Raw genomic sequence first — 19,973 nt, 5'->3', positions numbered from 1 at the left:
AAGGGAATTTCAGCAGCTGTCATTTGTATGCATGCAGCACCTGGTGGAACTCCCTCTTCATCACAACAGTTAAAGCTGTAGGAGCTATACTCAAGTGACCAGATTTAAAAGAGGGCAGGCCACCTGCACCTTTAACTGTTGTGATGGAGGGGATTTCATCAGGATCTCCATATATACAAATGACACCTGCTGAAATTCCCTTTTCTATGCAACTATTAAGATACAGGAGCCCTGTCCTCCTTTTCATGTGGTCACCCTACCCAGTAGTCACCTTCTAATTGCGACTGAATCAAAAACATCAGGAAATAAGTAACAACAGAATCAGCCCAAAATGCGCTGTTAGGGCAGTGGTGACAATTTTAAATTGTTTGGTCAAAGAGTCTGTGATTGATGTGGAGTAGGGAAGGGTGAGAATTTTGTTTCAGGTTGTTTTTGATAAGGATTTACCAACATTTGCAAAGTTCTCTATATTTGGGACAGAAAGAACTTGAGATTTTAAAAACATGAAACCGAGAGAAACCAAAATAGACAGATTAGTTCATCCTGGCCCACGGCTTCAGAAGCCTAGGTGTGAATCCCTGTGTATTTAAACAAGTTCAGTTTGCCCATCTTTGTCCTGATGGGCAGGACAAAGATGGTCCTTTCCATGCTAGGAGTAGCTGTAGCTCTTGAATTTGGCTTGTGCAGATGGGTGAAAATATCATTTCAGTTTGGTTAGAATTTCCCAAATTTGCAATATTCTTCATATTCGGGAGAGGAAGAGTTTGTGATTTAAACATTTGAATGTGAGAGCAAGCATTTGATTCTTTCTCTGCCTGCCACAGGCACAACGAAAATTGCCTGTCAGAAGCTGCTGTTTGCATTTCAACGGAGGCCTCTGCTGCTTCCTTTCCTTATCAGAGAAATGTATTGGGGTACAAGCATAAATATTTTCATTATTTTTCTTTTAACGTGAACGTTGCCAATTGTATCTAAATCCTTTCAACTAATTCAGTCTTTTTCTCTGAATCCCAAGGAGCTGTCCTTCAGAATCATTCATGGGTACCATCTAAAGCAGTGGTTCCCAATTGGGGGTCCGTGGACCCCAGGGAGTCCGCGTAACCCACCCAGGGGGTCTGTGGCACCATTCACATATTCACCATTCATTTCTGGAGTCCACTGACGATGAATTCCTACCAGAAGTAAAATATAACGTCACTGAGCACCTGCGTGATTTAGCGACTAGCTTCAGAGATTACTTCCCTGCACCTAATCCTGAAAACTCATGAAGAAGGAATCCTTTTGAATGTGGTGATGTACAACTAACAACTCTATCTGTGGAAGAGCAAGATGCACTTGTTGACGTGACTTGTGATGGTTCATTGAAATCATTTTTCAAAGAATATAGACTGGACCAATTCTGGGTGAAGGTTTTTCTTCATTATAAGAAGTTAGGTGAAAAAGCTTTGAAACATCTAGTTCCCTTTTGTTCCACATATCTTTGTGAACAAACATTTTCGACATTTTCTTATATGAAGAACAAGCATAGAAATCGGCTCGATGTTGATCCAGATTTGAGATTAAAAGTAGGAAATATTGAACCAGATGTGGAAGGGATTGTTCGGGACAAAAGAGGTATGCTTTCTCCCATCACATTTAGGTTTAGTAGCTGCTAGACATGTCATAATTTGTTCAATTGTAAACTAGATGTTAGTAAAGTTAAATTTGTCTTTATATTCCTATCTAAATCATTGTCATTTTTGCATAGTAATATCACAAATTTTATGGTCTGTTTTTTACCTAAAATCCTTTGCTTATTAGGGGCTACCCCTTATTTTCTCCAAAAAAATGCTTTGCACAGGTAACTACCATAGAGATAACATTTTTTTTCAAAAGTTAGGGGGTCCATGGCTTGACATTTGAAAAACAAGGGGTCCACAGTACTTAGCTAATTGGGAACCACTGATCTAAAGCACACTAACATAAAAACATTGTTCAGAAGGGCTCAGAGGCAGGTGCAGGAAAGGGTGTAATCAGAAGCACAGTACTTCCAGTCAGCTGTGATGGAGCTGGGAGGAAGTACAAGGCTTCAGGCATCCAGTTTGGAAAAGAATTATGGAGCAATCGTAATTCCCCAGATATAGTTTGCTGAAAGGGATGGAGATACTCCTCCACTGACACATGCTGGCGAACAGGATCTCCACTGCTGCAGAAGCCTCTGCTATGCCTGGGGAGAACTTTGTGGGTGTGAATCTACCACCAGTGTGTTTGCCACCAGTGGTAACCAATGGAAGCCCCCAAAACGAGGCATCCCACAGATAGAGGCAGGGTGGAGGTGTCCTTGGATGTGCCAGACTCAAAACTCCTCTATTCACCTGAGGTGCTCCAGGATCAGGCCTGTGACCTCCGCAAGCCTTTGAACTGGTCTACTGTCTTACTTTGGTTATCTTCTTTCATGTATATAATCTTTGCTAAAACTACAATAGAATAAGTGTGGCAAACAAAATGCTTCAACTTCCCTTAAGAATCCCTAGAAGGGTTTTGCAAGAGTACAGGCTGCTCAAATGTTGGTTTTGACACTGCAGCAACTTAAAGATATCTGACACCCTTCCAACCAAGTCAACACTGGCATCATGATGAAGAAAGGCTGAAGCACAGAAATTAAGGCCATAGCTAGACGGGGCGAAATCCTGAGGTGATCCCCAGGATCGTCCCTGTGCATCCACATGACGCACAGCAGATCCCGGGATCAGGGAGGGATGATCCCTCCCTTGCCCCAGGATCTCACCCTCCCCTTTAGTCCTGGTTTTTCCACGGTCTCAAGCTAAGCTCAAGACCGTGGAACGTGTGGCCAGGCGCCGCGGGTTGAACCGGCTCCATGCAATTCCTCGCGAAGAGCTGGGAGCCGCTCTTCGTGGGTTGGGTGGGGGGGGAGTGGGGGAAATAATTTAAATTTTAAAAATTACTGACCTTTTACGCATGAGCGTTCATGCACTGCTGGCCCTTTAATAAAAAAAATGGTGGGTGTAACGCCTCTCCTTCTGAGGTTGTCGCGTGTAAACAGAGGAGGGATCTCGCGTTAAACACAATGCAAGAACTTCCCTCCACCGTCGCGGGCTAACAGGTGGGTCTAGCTAAGGCCTAAATGTGCTTCGATGCCTCATTTATTTATTCATTTGATTTATATCCCACCTTTCTACCAAAAATAGCACTCAAATCATTCAGATATTAAGCCATTTTACAATATATTCCAAGATTGTACCAAATGACTAGAATTTTTTTCTTTTGGAGTTTGTCAGAATTCCAGTTTTTTTAAAGCCCTGAACCAATATACAAATAAGGGCTATAGGAAGCTCCCTTGTACCAGGTCAGTACTGCAGACTCAGAATTGCCTCTAGATCTCAGGCAGAGGGCTTTTCCATCACCTGCTTCCAGCCCCTTTCTTTCACTTGGAGCTGCCAACGATTGGTCCTGAGACCAACTGCATGCAAAGCACATGTTCTACTACTGAGCTAGAGTCCCATCCCAGTTAGGACAACCACGAGTACAACAAGTTTTGCTTCCCATTTTCACCACAGCACTTCCCATCATCTAAGAGACGAACCATCTTTCCAACTAAACAGTGGCCCCATTCACATTTAACAGCTGCAAATTGTGGGTTAATCAACTCACATTTTGCTAGAGTGCAGCTGCTATTTCCCCTATGCAGCCTCCATTCCAGCTGATTGGAGTTTTCTATATATCATCTGAAACCAGACACTATAGGATAATCATGGGTTAAACAACCCACAGTTGACCTAAGAAATAATTGTGGGTTAACTGTAGGCTGTTTAACCCATAATTAACCTATACTGTCTAGTTTTGGACATCATGTAGCAACTTGCAATCAACATGATTGGAGGTTGCATTTGTAAAATAGCTGTGGTACACATGCCATAGCAAATTAATTAACCCACAATTTGCAACCATTATGTGTGAACCGGTCAGTGGCTAGTGGGTTGCTCAAGAATTTAATATAATCCACATTTAGAAGTAGACCTCCTAGATCTGCAACTCCTGGACTTCTACACTTTCAATTGTACACTTTTCTGAATTTTGCAATGCAGTTCTGAGTTCAAAAAATGTTCCAAAATATGTATTAAAATGTATAAGTTTGGATGAAATATATTTAGCAAAGTGTACCTTGGAAGAAAGTATGTTTAAAAATGTATATTTTGTGAGAACATTCCAATGTAGCATTAAAAAATGAGTACTTAAATATGCATTTTCATGCAATATTTTTTTAAAAAAATAATAATTACAGATTAATGCAAAAACTGGATGGGACAGACTTGGGAATGAACACACGTGAAACTGGCATGGACCTGAAATGGACTGCTCTGTCCCTCCCTAGTCTTTTTGCCATTGGAAAGTGCACTGCGGTAAAACCAGGAACCAATTCTAGGATTGTGTAGATTTCTCTCCCATTGATACGTATCCTCTTCTTACGATCCTGCCCCATAAAGTCAAAATGGTATCCTCACTTACCCTTCCTTTTTGATCAGGATAGCTAATTAGAAGATCATAATAATAAAACACACTGTTTAGAATCAGCTCTGTTATATATAGTATGGTGCCAATGAATGCTATTACAGCACTTGTGATGTTCATTCCTAAACTGCATTTCACCTGAAAGAGAGAGGGGGGGGGCATCTCTACATTAAGCAAAAAACAAATACTTTCTTCTTGCACAGTCATTCTGGGATTACAATGGTTACAATAAACATGCCTCCCCCTTTCTGCCCCCCTTTTGGCAGTTCCCATGGTGGGGAAGTTCCATAAGTTCCATTTAAACAGCCAGCAGATCCTGCTGCAATGTACTGGAACATTGTGCTATTCAGGAAATACACCACCAGCTCTTTCATAGCAGTGTACATTTGTTACAGGTTTTTTTCAGGAGTACTTGGTACAGGAGTTAAATCTCAGCAGAATAAACTTCAAAAACACTGGGAAAGGCACCTGAGGATGACAATGTCTGGGAGGACGTTGCGGCTGCCATTTTTAAAAACAACAACAGTGGAGCACACTTGAAAGTGGTTTGAAAATGGTAAATGGAATGTGTCGTGGTCCTCAAAAGGTATCAATGCCACCATAAACTGTTATAAAGCAGTAGTAGATCCTGCCCTAGTCTGATTTGCACACCCACTTCTGTCTCACCATCTTTCTTAAGGAAAAAAGTTTTGTAACAGCAAACTCCTTGTGACGTTACTTCCACAGCATGCAAATCTCTTCAACCTGGCTCCTTCCCATACTGCAACATTACACTGATACACAACATAGTAATGCAACCCATGCTGGAAATTGGAGCACCACTAGCATGAAAAGGAGCCACATTATGGACTCTTCCCACGTGATTCCAGGCAGATGAAAATCTTTAGTATCGAATGAGAAGAAGCCACAGCTTGGCAGCAGCTCCCATTCCGTGAAGGTAACGTCAGGTACCAGGCCAGGTTGTTCAAGGAAACACTTAATTTGACACAGAGACTCAGGAGTGGATGTCACTGGGTTTGGGAGCTAAGAGTGATGGGACCATGAGTGCCCCCTGCTCTAAGCTGGTTGCAAGATTGGCTGAGCACCAGACATATAAGTAGGGTGACCATATGAAAACGAAGACAGGGCTCTTGTATCTTTAAGAGTTGCGTGGGGGGAGGGGGAGAAAATTTCAGCAGGTGTCGTTTGTATACATGCAGCCCCTGGTGAAATTCCCACTTCACAACAGTTAAAGCTGCAGGAGTCCTGCGCCCTTGACCAGATACAAATGAGGGAGGGCAGGAGAAAGGAGACATGGCCACCTGGGAACTCGGGAGGGCTGGACTGAGACCCCAGGAGGTACAGTACCCCTGGTGCAGACTTTTGATATGGCCCTGGATGTATAATAAGGCCACTTGTTGGTACAGCCAGCATTATATGCATTTATACGTATATCTCACCACAATATCTTTCAAGGACTTCTCAGCAGTCACAGACAGGGATCCAGAAGCAATAAACTGTCCAAATACAAAGAAGAAAATTTTGACTGCAATTCACTTTAAATTTGCAGAAGAAGATTTCTCTACTAAAAAAAGCATGGTGGAAATAATATGGGATATACTCCCACATATGTATGTATGCAATTGCAGACTTGATCAGGCTAGGAGGTCACGGAATGTTGGTGGGTGGAGGGGAGAGAGAATTGTTTTATCAAATAGAAATGGCCAACTCTTAAAACTCTGGGGAAGCCAAAGTAGTTTATTCCCTTCATCGTCATAAAAAGCCACATTTTGCTAGAATAAAATGGGGGGGGGGACATGCGTGCATGCCAGAGATAGTTCTCTGCATGCAGAAAGGCAACAGCTGAACAGGATCTCAAATGTAAATCTCCAACATCTAAATTCAAAACTATAGATCCTAAAACACCCTGGCTCTTAAAGATAAATAATTACTTACAAATAGCCCAGCCCAGAGTTGGTAACACATAGCGCCGGTCAAAGAAAAATAGGTAGTTCCATAAAGGTAAATTGGGACAGCCCCAAAGCCAATGATTATCAGTCCAATTATGATCTGGATGGCCTGTGGGAGGAATTGCAAGAATAAGATTTATTGATTACTTATTTATTGTATTTTGAATCCCCCTAATGACAGGTGTTCTCTGAGCAGGTTACAAACGGTTAAAGAATAAAATGCAATATAAATAAACATAAAACAGTTCTTCCCTGCATCCTCTAAAATGTATTTTGAGCCATGTTCCAAATCTGGGACCATCACTAGAAATCCCCATGAACATTAAGCAAAGTTGTTTAGTCCATTTCCACCACCACCACCACCACCACCACCCTGGTTAAAAATCAAATCTTTAAATGCATTTTCACTTCTTTTTTCTTTTCTTTTTCTGTATGGTGGGGAGAATCTCCTTTGGCCCTGTGGAGGAGCACCCACTGCAACAGAATGTAGAGATCACAATTGCGATGGTTTTACTTGACTAGGATTATGAAAATTCACGTTTCACTCTAGATCAGAAATGTTAGACACGAGTAATCTTACAATATTTTGCTTATTACATTTCTATATCGACCAATAACTTTAAGGTTTACAAAATAAAACTTCAAACCACACTGAAAACATACTAAAACATACAGGAAAACCTAAAGTTTAAAACACATTAATACCAAAGTAACCCCCCCCCAACTCAAAAACAAACAAACCACTAGCTGTGCTGCAGTCAATATCCATAGGACCCAAAGCATGAAATCCAGGAGGCGATGCCATTTATAGGACAACAACTCCATGAAGTAACACTAGACAAGGTTGTCCTCTATACCTCATTCGAAGTCATAAAGGACAACTCGCTAGCCTACAATATAGGAGGAGGAGGATGAATAAGGTAATTGTTACTGACTTTCAAAGAGTTGATTTTCAATTTGTCATGCAGGATATAAACTTTAACACATGTTTCTTTCCCTGTATTTCAACACCTCCATATCTCTCTATTCAGAAGCTTGCTCAGCCTAGCTAGTGACCTATATTTATATGAATCCACCTCAGATCAGAGAATAATTTAGTTGAACCAATCCCTGTTGATCAGATATCTTCTTTCTTTCCTGACAGCACTGTCCACTGCAGGGAAAGTATTGAAAGCACCTTTGAGGGCCTGGAGAGGGACCGTTGCTCAGTGGTTAAGCACACACACTGCTTGCAGAAGGCCCCAGGTTCAATCCCTGTCATCTCCAGTTAAAAAAAATCTGACCGAAGGTGACGGGAAAGAACTGTGCCTGAGACCCTAGAACAGATGTCCCCAACCTGGTACCCTCCAGAAGTTTGGACTTCAACTCCCAGAAGCCTCTGCCAGCATGATCAATGGAAATGGAAGTTCAAAACACCTGGAAGGCATCAGTTGGGGAAAGCTGCCCTAGAGAGTAGGAGTACTTGTTGGAGTAGAGAATATTGGGCCAGTTGGACAAATACTTGACCTGGAATTAGGCAGCTACTTCCTATGAATGCGAACTGAGATATCAAATATACTTACCCCCAGAGTTTTGGTCTCCGCCATGATTAATTTCTCCATTTCTGAAACTTGACGGTTCTGTTGAGGATAGTTGCTGGGGTTCCCAGGCTGCTGACCTCCATATTGAACAGCTTGTACCATGCCAGGGATTACCTGGCCTGCCTGAACTGTGTTGGCACCATTTGGTTGTATGAAAAACATTGTTCCATTTGCCAGAATCACTGGATTCCTTTCCATAGCTAAGTATTCTGGAACAGCAAATCAGTAATGAACAACCCACCCTCAGATCGGGATGAATATTATAATGGCTCTCTCACATAATGAAATTTGACATGCAGACCCTCAAGGCGTAAGACTCAAGAGCCCCTCAAGGTGTAATTATTCACTTGGTGAGTAATTCCTGTGCTGCTCTTTGAATGTAGGAGTTACACACACATACACAGGAAAAGGGGAGTTGACAAGAGAGTTTTCCTCATCTTGTCCCAAAGAGAAATAAATGGATGTGAATAATGCCTAGCTTTCAGGCATATTGTTGTGATCCACCTAGAGAGCTTCAGCTATTGGGTGGTATAGAAATGTAATAAATGAATCAATAAATAAATGGTAGCGTCTATGGGTGCAGTCTTATCGGGTCTGGCCTTAATACTCATATCCAGTGGCATGGCGGAAGTGATCCTCACCTCGACTGTGCATGAGGTGTTGGGAAAAGGGGAGGATGGAAGGTGAGGAGGCCTGGGAATAAGGCATAAGCCATCCCCTCCCCTCCCCACCCACTGGCATGCCCCCTTTCCTTCCTCTCTGAAGGCACTATTGTGACCTTGAAGAGGCAGATGGCATAGTTCTCTCCATGCCAGCAAGGAGGGGGAGGAGGAAGTGGCAGGGAACTCAGACTCCTAGGTCCGCGGTTGGAGTACAGAGGGGGTAGGTAGGTTCCACACCCAAATCAATAAAGCCCCTGCTCATACACATTGAGGTGTTTAGTGAAAGCACAGACAAGGAGGAATAGACAGACACTTCCCTCATGGACCTCTCAGCGGTTTTTGATACCATCGATCATGGTATCCTTCTGGGCTGCCTTGCTGGGATGGGACTTGGAGGCACTGTTTTACATTGGCTCCATTCCTTCCTGAAGGGGTGGACCCAGAAAGTGGTGCAGAGGGACTCCTGTTCGACTCCTTGGCCATTGGCCTGTGGAGTCCCCCGGGGTTCTGTTTTGTCCCCCCCACACATGCTATTTAACATATACCTGAAACTGTTAGGAGAGGTTGTCCGGAGTTTGGGGATGCAGTGCCACCAGTATGCTGATGACACCCAACTCTACTTCTCCTTTCCACCCAATTCCAAGGATGCTGTTTTGGTGCTAAACTGGTGTCTGTTGGCAGTAATGGACTGGATGAGGGCATACAAATTGAAGCTTAATCTAGACAAGACAGAGGTGCTCCTGGCCAGATGAAAGGCAGATCAGGGAACAGGGATTCACCTTATACTGGATGGGTTACCACTCCCTCTACCACACAGGTTCACAACTTGGGTGTACTTCTGGATTCAGCCCTGAGCCTAGATGCCCAGGTTTCAGTGGTGACCAAATTTCACCAGGTTCGGCATGCATACAAATGGCACCTGCTGACGTTCCCTTTTCTTTACAACTGTTAAACAGAAACTCTGTCCTGCTTTTCATATGGTCACCCTAGCACTCTGTTATCCCTTTAGGGCTAAGCCATGGATCAATTAAGAACTGTCCCCAAATTAACATAATTCACTCCCAAAGTACTTACATTATAACCTCTTGATTTGCTTGTTCTCTGCGTCCAAAAGTATTTTTCAACCTCACCAGGAAATAATACAAGTGAAAACAATGCAGGTGGTTTATGAAGATCAGACTTTGGTTCCTGTACACCCAATGGTACTATGACCTTCTGTATCTTTACTTCCAGTTCGAGTTCTGACTCAGGATTGGCTTTTATGAGCAGAGATCCTTAATTTTCCTTGGAAAGGGCTCGGGGATTTTGGTCTAACCTGTGACGCAAAATGAAACAGCACTCCAAATAGAAAACAAATGTCCACTAGTAGCACATCCTATATATATATATATATATATATATATATATATATATATATATATATGTATGTTATAGCTTTAATTTTTTAAACATATACGTATATAAACAGATTTTAAAATGTGAAACATTTTGGTATAAAACATCACCTGCAGTTGCAAACAGTCTTGTTTGTGACCTAAGCTGGTGTTTTATACCAAAATGTTTCACGTTTTAAACATTTTTATGTGTATATATTTTAACATTTTAAAGCTATAAAATATTTAAACAAATCACTAACAGGGCAATTCTACAAATGTCTGCTCATAAGTAAGCCCTTTTGAGTTCAATAGGACATAGAATAGAATCATAGAATAGCAGAGTTGGAAGGGGCCTACAAGGCCATCGAGTCCAACCCCCTGCTCAATGCAGGAATGCTATATACATGCTCACAGGTGAGTGTATATAGGATAGCAGTCTTAAGAGTATCATATTTATTTTTGTGTGTCTGTTTCCTTGGTGTTGGTGCTACCCATTTATCAACGGGCCCTGCCTTCCACATGTCACTGTCCCGTTCACTGCAGTATGGACCACAAGTCTTTCACCAGTATCAGAAGTGTTTCTTCACTCATCTGGGATGTGTTCCTCCAATATTATACTAACCACAATTTGGGCATGGACAGGACAGAACACACAATGATAAATAGCTTTTTATTTTTATTTTTTAATAACAGAGAGAAACTGAACAGCTAAGTATGAAGAGAATTAAGAAGGACAAATTTCACTCAGTGAGCACACAGTGGCTTAGCTTTTCAGAGAGAATAGCTAAAAAAAGAAGGGGAACATTTTAAATAGTATGCAGAAATAAAAATAGAAAAGAGACACTAGAACACTCCAGTCCTATTTCTAACATCTACTCACCCTGGCTTTGCTTTTCAAAATGCACCTCACTACATCTTAATTTTGGGGGGTTTAAACTTCTAATATACTATAGATATAAAACTGAACTTATTTTTTAAACTTGCACTTTATGACTAATGCAATAATTTAAGGTTCATATATTGTTGCACAGTCTTTAGATTTAATTAAGTATGAATTACATTAAGGATGTAATACTATGGAGATAGTCGACAGCCTCCAAAGTTAGAGGCTGCTGCTTATCCAATGCAGGGTGGCTGGAGCGATCCTTGGCGCTGTGCATGTTTGTCTCCTTCAAAAGAGGAAGTAAACAACGTGCATGTGGCCCATTCAGTGGGCCGGTTTGATCCCGTTGCTTCTCCTGCATACAGGAGGAGATAGTGACAACTTCTGCCTTTACAAATAAGTCAGACTTACTGGGGTGTTTTTCTGTTGGGCAAAGAAGGCTAGAAGGGGCAGGAGGCAGACGATGACGTGAGAGGGAGCTGCTGAAATCCGCAAGTGGGCACTTCTCTGATGGAGCTGTTCCTTGCCCAACTCTAACCATTCCTTTTCAGTTAATTCCAAAAACTCAGCTGCATGCTCATATTTTTAGGATGCAATCCTGTGCATATTCATACAGACAGAAGTCCTACAACAACCAGGATTCCCCTGCCAGCCATGCTGGCGGGGGAATACTGGAAGCTGTGTGAATTTTTTTCTGTGTAAACATGCAAAGGGTAGAACCCTCAGTGATCCACTATTTGATTGTCAGCATTGAGGGTGCCAGTTTTTCAGGAGTACAGGATTTGTGGCTGGTAGGAGTTGTCAGACACTGGGTGAAGCACGGAGGGGCCTTGGCTCCTATATTATCAGTCCACTGTTTCCACTGCAAGCCTAGCCACTGCTGTGCAAATTCATCCTCTTTCCCCTTTACCACCCCTTGGTCAGAGCATATCATTTGAAGGTGCAGTCAAGTAATTAGCCCAATTCCAAATTTAAATGCTCCTCTGCTCTAAATGTAAAAGCTTTTATTAAGATTAAGATGTAGATATATGGGTCTGATGGAGAAAACAGGTAGTATAAAAAGAACAGAAGGAGGCAGAAGATCTTTTTTATTATTCAAATGTAAGTATAAAAAATTGTGATGATTACTGCATGGATTTGCCAAAAAAAATACCCTTCTCATCAACCAACTGAGAGGGCAGAATAATCACATCTTGCCATGCAACCCTCCCTCTGTTTTGAGGTAGATCAGTTTTCATAATGATTATTTCTATCTGATTGATCTACTAACATTTGCAGCTCCATCACAGATGGCCTTGGAGGATGGGTGTATTTGCCAAAACTGAGATGCGGGATTGCTGAGATGGCTGGTGGGACACCACCCATAACTTATGTCTTCAGTTCTTCACTAATAAGCCTCTGTCTTGGGAGAAGGAGACACATTATTACAGTCTGGAGGAGGACCCACACTTACAACAGGAGGAGCCACATTTGCAACAGTCACACCATATGACACAAAACTTGAGACCTGAAATACAGAAGAAATGATTCACTGCAAGAACGGCAGACGCATCATGGTGATCTATTTCAGTGCCATCTTCTCTCTAAAGATCACCATCATCATAGTAATTGCTCCCAAGTTCTTCTGAAGCAGAACTCTTTTAATGCAATCTGTCAATCCCTTCACTATTATGGTCTCCACAGTCTGGGAAAAGGAAAAATGTTGCTTATTACCAGAACCATTAAGCTGAAACCATTTAGAAAATACTATCCACACACACACCCCGGCCGTAACTAATTCATAGCTGTCTGATTTTCTCTGTCTTAATTTTCTCATTGCAATTGCGATTTTTAATTTGTATGTTGGGAAGAGAACTCTTGTTATTGGACAGTGCAAGTTTACTTTTATTGGATGGTGTAAGTTTATTGTTATTGGACAGTGTACATTTATCCATGGAAAGATCCCAGGTGTTTATAAGGCATCACCATTTCTTTAGGCTTTTTAGATGGGGGTCAGTTGCCCTTTAGATGGGAGCCAGTTGCAATCTCCGTCCTTATCAGTGTAGGTTGCCAACACTCAAACGTATTTATAAGCAAAAGAGGACTCCCTTGATTGGGTCAGAATCAGGTGAAATGACAGGTGACAGAATGACAGAATCAGGTGAAATCTTATATTCCTCATTGTATTGGCAAATTAGTTGAGCAGTTGCATCACAACATATTGAAAAGAGTTCCAAGAACCCCCTTGTGGGTGTAAACATCAATGGAAAATTCTCCTTGGGAAGAGCTGGATGCAACGTTGCCATTTTGAATCATTTGGTCAAGGGGTCTGCTAGACACAGAAACAGAGCACTACGAGGCAAGGATCACTGACATTATTTAATAGACAATGATACTTGGAATGCATCAAAAAGGCTATCTTTTTCATGGTTTTTTTTTTTTTTTTTTTGCCAATCTGAAGGCTGTTTATGACCCTGTTCAGATGACATGCTGAGCCATGGTGGTTTAGCATTTTGAGCTAAACATTATGGCTTAGCATGTCATGTGTGAATGTTCCTAACCATGTTGGCTACATAACCATGATTTAAACACGCTCACTCAACCCTGGATTAACCTTTAAGCAATATAAGCTCGTGCTTGGTGCACCAAGGGAAGGGGGCACCACGGAGTACCGGTGCCATAGCTGTAACCATCTAATTTTAAGGAATTCCAGATTAAAAACTATTTTCAATATATTTTTGCATTTCCATTTTTCTCTTATAACAGTTTTATTTTAAAAAAATCTTAAAACAGTGATGAAAATTTGTATTTTTTTCTGTTGCCCTAGTTATAAGTAATTGGCTTATATTGCTTGCTGATATTTAGTGTTAAATAAATATCATAAAAAACAGTTTATATTTAGTGTAGTTGTATGTTCTGGCGTGGGGGGTGGCCTTGAAGTAAACTGAGTTTTTAATGTCTTATTTCACCTTCAGCACTTATTGAGTCTTAATGTCTTGCTGGCTAAACAATGGAAGGGCCAAGGGGGCACCATTATTGGGCTGTGCTTAGGTCATGAGCTGGCCTTAATCCGGCCCTGCCCTCACTAACCCTTTGCATGGCCTAACCATGGCCCAATATCAAATAGAACACAGAATTGTTGTAAACCGCCCAGAGAGCTTCGGCTGGGGGGCGGTATATAAATGTAATAAAATAAATAAATAATAAATAAAGAAGAATGGTCAAACATACATTCTAGATGATGATTTTTATGTCAGTATGATAGACCAATTCAACAAAAAACTAATTTAACCTTGTATCCTCATTATTAATCTTCCTGGGTCATTTGTAGCATGTCCTTTTAGAACCTTGGGAGCAGTGCAAAGGAAGCAGATGAAGAGAGCAGCTGGGAGTAAATGTTCTTTTTTGAAATAGGCATTTAAAAATGAAATGAAATAAAATAAATGTGTCAATAGTCTGGGAGATGTCAGATTTACAAATTTGACAAGATCAACCAGGATACCCAATGCCAGCACTGTCAAGAGCACCCTCATCCCAATTTCACCCCATTAGAGCAAATGGTCAGGGAACGCGGCAGATCATTTGCATCAGCAAAGTAAAGGATAAAAGCTCCCTTCATAAATGCAGAGGTGAATTAACACAGAATCAGAGTGGTAGGGGTGTGTATTGGGGGGATGGTTTGAGGGGGGGATTAGAAAAAAAACCTAAAAATCAAGGGATAAAGGAATCTGATTCAAACTTGGCATGGCTAAAACCCTACTTAAGAGCTATCATGGTGCCTTGTTTCATCTCTTTATCTTTAAAAATGATGGAAATGTAAGCATTTTTGTTAATTTCCATAGACTATAATGGAACAGCTGACTATCAAACTTTTGACTGCTGAGCTGTCAAACTTTTTTAAAAATCCTAAAAACTCAAGGCATGAAAGGATCTGCTTCAGACTTGGCATGCCTATATCCTTCCTTAAGAGCCATACCCCCTCAAACCATTCTCCTGATATTCCACCAATGAGAAATTCCACCTGTTTGCATTTGTGGAATATCTGTTTTCCTTTACTTTGATAATGTGCAGATGTGCATCTTCAGTTCAGAAAAATAGAGATCTGTTGATTCCCTGAGGACCCTTTTGGGACCTGAGGGAACCAGCATTTTTGTTAATTTCCATGGGCATAATTTAACAGTTATCCTAAAATAGAGTGGTTTTTCAAAGGTCCCCACTCCAAAAACCAGAGTAGAGAAGCCAGTTAACGGAGCTCTATTTCAAATTTCAGAGTGGAGGGGACCCACTCCGCATACCCCTATTAAATAATATGTGAAGAGAAAATATTACAATTAATTTTTGCTGAAGCTTCTGGTCAATGTTGGCATGGCAAAGGGAAGCTGACATTGTTCTGGTCAGAAAACCTAGACATGCCTACTCAGGAGTAAGAACCATAGAGTCGAATGGGACCTAGTCCTGGCACAGGTGGCAGTGGCCTGGCTCACCTTTTCTGCTGGGTGTTCTGGCGCCCTCTCTCCCTCTCCCTTCACAGTTGAGCAGCGAACCACCCCGCCTCTTTTGTCAGTGAGACCGCCCTCCAACACACAGCCCCCAACAAAAAGGGGATGGTCCAATATAGCACAAGGACAACAATACACAGGACAGAGGAACGGCTTTATTGCACAGGGAGGGGGGGGGGACAGACTTTCCCCACTGCAAAATAAGATGAAAAAAGAAGGGGAAGAGGCAAGATTAGCGCAGGACAGGGACAACATCATGTGAGTACCGTGCTGCAAAAACACATACCAGGCATGGTGGGAGTGCAATAAATCGCTGGTGTGATGGAGCTCTCAGAGATAACCCACCTTCCAAACTAAACATGGCTAGTCTCTTTGACACTAGAAACTGATGAAGTAAAAGGAGCAAAAAATAATAATCAAGGAGTTTGCAGGCTTCTTGCCATTCATATGTAGCCTTGTTCTATGGATCCTGCCCCCTAAACTCAACATTCTGTGTTGATTTTTTCACTTATCAAATAGTTATAATGTAAATAATAGTAATAATAAGATACATTTCTACTCAGCTGTGTGAAGTATAGGATAATGCCAATTAATGATATTACAGCACTTGTGATGTTCATTACCACACTGCAATTCAGGCTAGCAAAAATTACACAGAGCACATAGGTCCCCTCGAAAGAAAATAGTCCTATAAAAGGAAGGCAAACCCCCACTGTAATAAGCCCAATCCCACAGGCCCCAGTAACTAGTGGCCACCTTCATCCATAGCAATAGAAAATACAATGAATATTGGGAGGGAGGGAGAGGAAGCCAGCAATGCCATTGGCCAAAGCTATGTGAGAGGCTTTGTTATATGCCAAGGAGTTGACCAGACAAGGGAGGTTCCTCTCTTGGGTCTGTGCCTTAGAGGCCAACTCCTAGAAACCAACCAGCATCACTGATTGAACTATACCCCATCTGCCACATGGCCGCAGGCCATGCTGCATTCTGGCTACACTACAAATGGATTTGGTAGGGCTACCTGCCTCTCCTTGTTCCCCAGGTGGAATACAAACACCTGGCAATTGAAGACCTAGGCGTCACACCCAATCAATGTGAAAGAAAATACATGTTTGGTAAGAAGTCCACATTTCAATCAATATTCAGGGGGGATGTAAATCAAAAGACAAATCTGAAGCAGCTCAGGGCACCATGGAGGGATCTGTAAATCTGCAGCTTCCTGTTCTCTGTCTTTGGATTTACATTTCATCTGATGGAGGACTAATACAACTCGAAGGCCAGCTGTCTGGGTGGTTTCTTAACACCTTCACATTCTTGTTTGTCTTATAAGTAATGTTAACATTAACATTAGGATGTTAAATACCTTTGCACAGATTTGCTTCAAATAATTTTTAAAAAAAATTCTAAAGAAATAAAGCAACCCTTAGAATTACACTAAAAAGACTGTCTAGTTGCAACACGCCTGATATAAGCATTAGCTTAAAACACACATTATGTTTGTTAGGGCAATGATTTTTCCATGTAAGTAAAATGACATTAGTGTAATGACAAAGAAGCTTAAAAGCAATAATGAAGCAACAAGAACTGCTGTGCTACTGCCAAAAAGACATATGGGAAGAGGAAATAATAATGCAATGCTCCAATGCTGCAAACTCTGTGTGTCATCAATGTCCTTCATGGCAGTAAGCTTATTACTCGAGAGCTACCAGACCAATTTTGCTCCTTTCTGTTTTAAACTGAAGCTTGAGCAGTGTAGAGTTGCAGAAAATTTTGGAACTTTGAAAAAGTTCAAAGCTTGAGCTTTAATAGCAATTCATTTCCTCCATGCCAAACAGGCAGGGCAGCCATTTTGCCAGCAGGATGACAGTCAGCCCTGCTCAGCCAATCAGTGTGGCATGAAAGCGGGGCGAAGAGCACAGCCGCACAGGCTGTCACCACCAGCAGGGAAGAGGAAGAGGATGGAGGCAACCAATCGGGGCAGGTGAGGGAGGGGGCGGGGCTGTGCCACATGCAAATTTTGGAGGGGGATTCACTATGCATGAGCCACATCTGCATTATTCATGAGCCTCTCTGTGGTGAGGGGACTAAGGGGCAAAAAAGCAGGAAAGGAGCAGGACTGCTTGAGCCCACATTGACAAGGGCTTTACCCTGGTATTGTTATATCTGAACTCTTATATTGAGTTGCAAGCATGTTGATCCAGATCATGATTTTCAGCAAAGCCCTCCAAAATTCCTCCCATTGTTCTTCTTCAAATCCTGTTCTCATGCCCAGGCATACGAGGGTAGGGGTAAAGACTCACAGGCAAGTAGCATTATGATGCATATGTCATGGCCACAATCTTAGAAAGACTTCCAATATGAGACAAGCCTCAAATGAATGGTTCAAGAATACAAGGAGGTTAAGAAATGTTTCAACTGTATAGACAGACATTCTGTAGGTTGTTGTAGCTTTGATTGAGATATAGATAGATAGACAGATAGATAGATAGATAGATAGATAGATAGATAGATAGATAGATAGACAGATAGATCTGATCTGATCTGAATAGCAGAGAAGAGGAGGAAATATTCGCTGTCTTACCAAGGAGGCGCCTTGATGTTTCTCTGAGCTAACTGTAAGGGATCCTGAAATAATGAACTGTCCAAAACAAGGAGGAAAATACATTTGACTGCAATTCATTTAAAATGTCCAGAAATATTCTCTGTGCTCTGAAAAATTGGGTGCAATTTGAGCGATGACAAGTAGTACCGTATTTTTTCCCCTTGAAGGACAAGTGGTGTCTGCCACGACACAGGTTCTGAACAACAGACCCGGCCTTGGCTACTCCCTGCTCAAGCCAAGCACCACCGCTTGATATGCCTGAGGCGAGGGACAAACACCGCCTTCTTCCAAACTATGTGGAGAAAGGAGTTAAATGGAGAAAGATTTCAATAATAAAATAATACACTGTGAGTTATATGTGCTGAGGTGAATTATTGTCAGAGTGGGTGCTAAATGTATAATCTTCAGATAATATATGCCAAACAGACACGTGGGATTTTTGTGGTAGTTAAAACAAAATAATTAAAATTTATTTTAAAAAGTTCACAAGTTTTGTTTCAAACTAAAACATTAAAAAAACTTTTTTGAAACCTTTCATCCAATCCTTTCACCCATTCACATACACGCTTTCCTTTCTCTCACACAATCACTCTTGAGCTTTCTTTATTATCAGTATTGTTTAATATACACCAACTATGTGCACACCACACTCCAAAGACACCACTCTCTACACTGAACCTCAAATTCTCCAGACCCAAGTACTCTAAACACCAAGAGCTAACATACAGAGAGTGCCAACTAACCGAGAGCCCTAACTAAAAACTCCCAATCCTATCAGTCCTTCTCTTATATATCACTCCTCCCCTCTCCTCAGACGTTCTAACTCTACCCACTCAGGCCAAAATTCTAAAACCCACAGACTTACAAACTGACTTGCGGGGTGTAACGCCACAGTGTCATGTATCCTTAAAGAAAGAGAAATATTGACCTTCGTTTCTTCTACCTCTACCTCTCTCCAACAGAAGTGTGTTCAGAAGTGTGTTGCTTGGGCTCTCCTCAATGGGGGCTTGTTTCTCTCCAGCAAATGAATTGTCACTGGGGACAAGTGAAATTCAAAGCACTTATTTCTGCATTCTTTGAGAAAGCTGTGGCAGTGGAGGCTGGTGGCTCTGATTTCACTGGGGCTGTAAATCCATTCTGGGTTTCAATCAGAACCAGCCAGAATGCTAAAGGACCTTGAAAGGTGCTGAGCTGATTCTAGGGATAGTGTTCAGCACATTGGATAGCTCCTTTAGAGTCCTGGCTTGTTCTGACTGAATGGATTCACAAGCGCAGTGAAATCAGAGCCACCAGCCTCTACTGAGCTATGGAGGATTCAGTCTGGATCTGGCATCATTTGAAAGATGCTTCCAGTTTTAGTTAATCTGCTTGCTTATTTAGAAGTGGTAAACTGCTTGTCATGATGGGTAAAATGAAGACCAGTCTTCCCCAACCTGGTACCCTCCAGAAGTTTTTGACTGAGGGCTTCTTTAGATAAGGGGAAATCGCATTTCTTTACTGGGGTTTTACTTCCCACTTTTCTTGCACAATTGTAATGGGGATGCATTACATGGCTGAAGAGGGGGGATGATGTGCTGTATAATGGAAAACTTCTCCTCCACTCACTGCTCATCACCCTGAATAGAACATTGCCATATAGTGGGTGATTTGGAACACAACTTCCCCTGTACAGTAGGAAATCCCGAGATATTTCAGCAGAATCAGAATATCACAAGTTTTTTTTTTAAAAAAAAAACGGAATTGTTGGGGAAGGTGCATGAGATGTGCAGGAGGTTGCTGACATAATCAAAAGGACCCACAAACTTCCATGAGTGGCCAGTCACGAGAGTGCCTTACTCCACTCGTGTGAAGAAGCCCTGAAACTCCTATCATAACTGGCCATTGACGATGCTGACTGAGGCTGCAGTCCAAATAATCTGGAAGGCAAGAGGTTG

At 41.8% G+C, this 19,973-nt stretch overlaps 1 protein-coding gene across 1 annotated transcript; it reads right to left on the bottom strand.

Moving 5' to 3' along the window:
• Nucleotides 1-5,921: 5,921 nt before the first annotated feature.
• Nucleotides 5,922-8,236, bottom strand: LOC134393359 (membrane-spanning 4-domains subfamily A member 8-like). Its single transcript, XM_063118387.1, has 3 exons — nt 8,021-8,236; nt 6,445-6,567; nt 5,922-6,005 (listed from the first exon to the last, which is right to left on the bottom strand). The coding sequence occupies exons 1-3, from the start codon at nt 8,234-8,236 to the stop codon at nt 5,922-5,924; spliced, it is 423 nt and encodes a 140-aa protein (XP_062974457.1).
• Nucleotides 8,237-19,973: the final 11,737 nt, after the last annotated feature.

This window comes from Elgaria multicarinata, chromosome 2 (genome assembly GCF_023053635.1).
Source record: "Elgaria multicarinata webbii isolate HBS135686 ecotype San Diego chromosome 2, rElgMul1.1.pri, whole genome shotgun sequence".
Classification (NCBI taxonomy): Eukaryota; Metazoa; Chordata; class Lepidosauria; order Squamata; family Anguidae; genus Elgaria; species Elgaria multicarinata.
The sequence above is the reverse complement of the archived record's forward strand: the minus strand, read 5'-3'. Positions and strand labels throughout refer to the sequence as shown.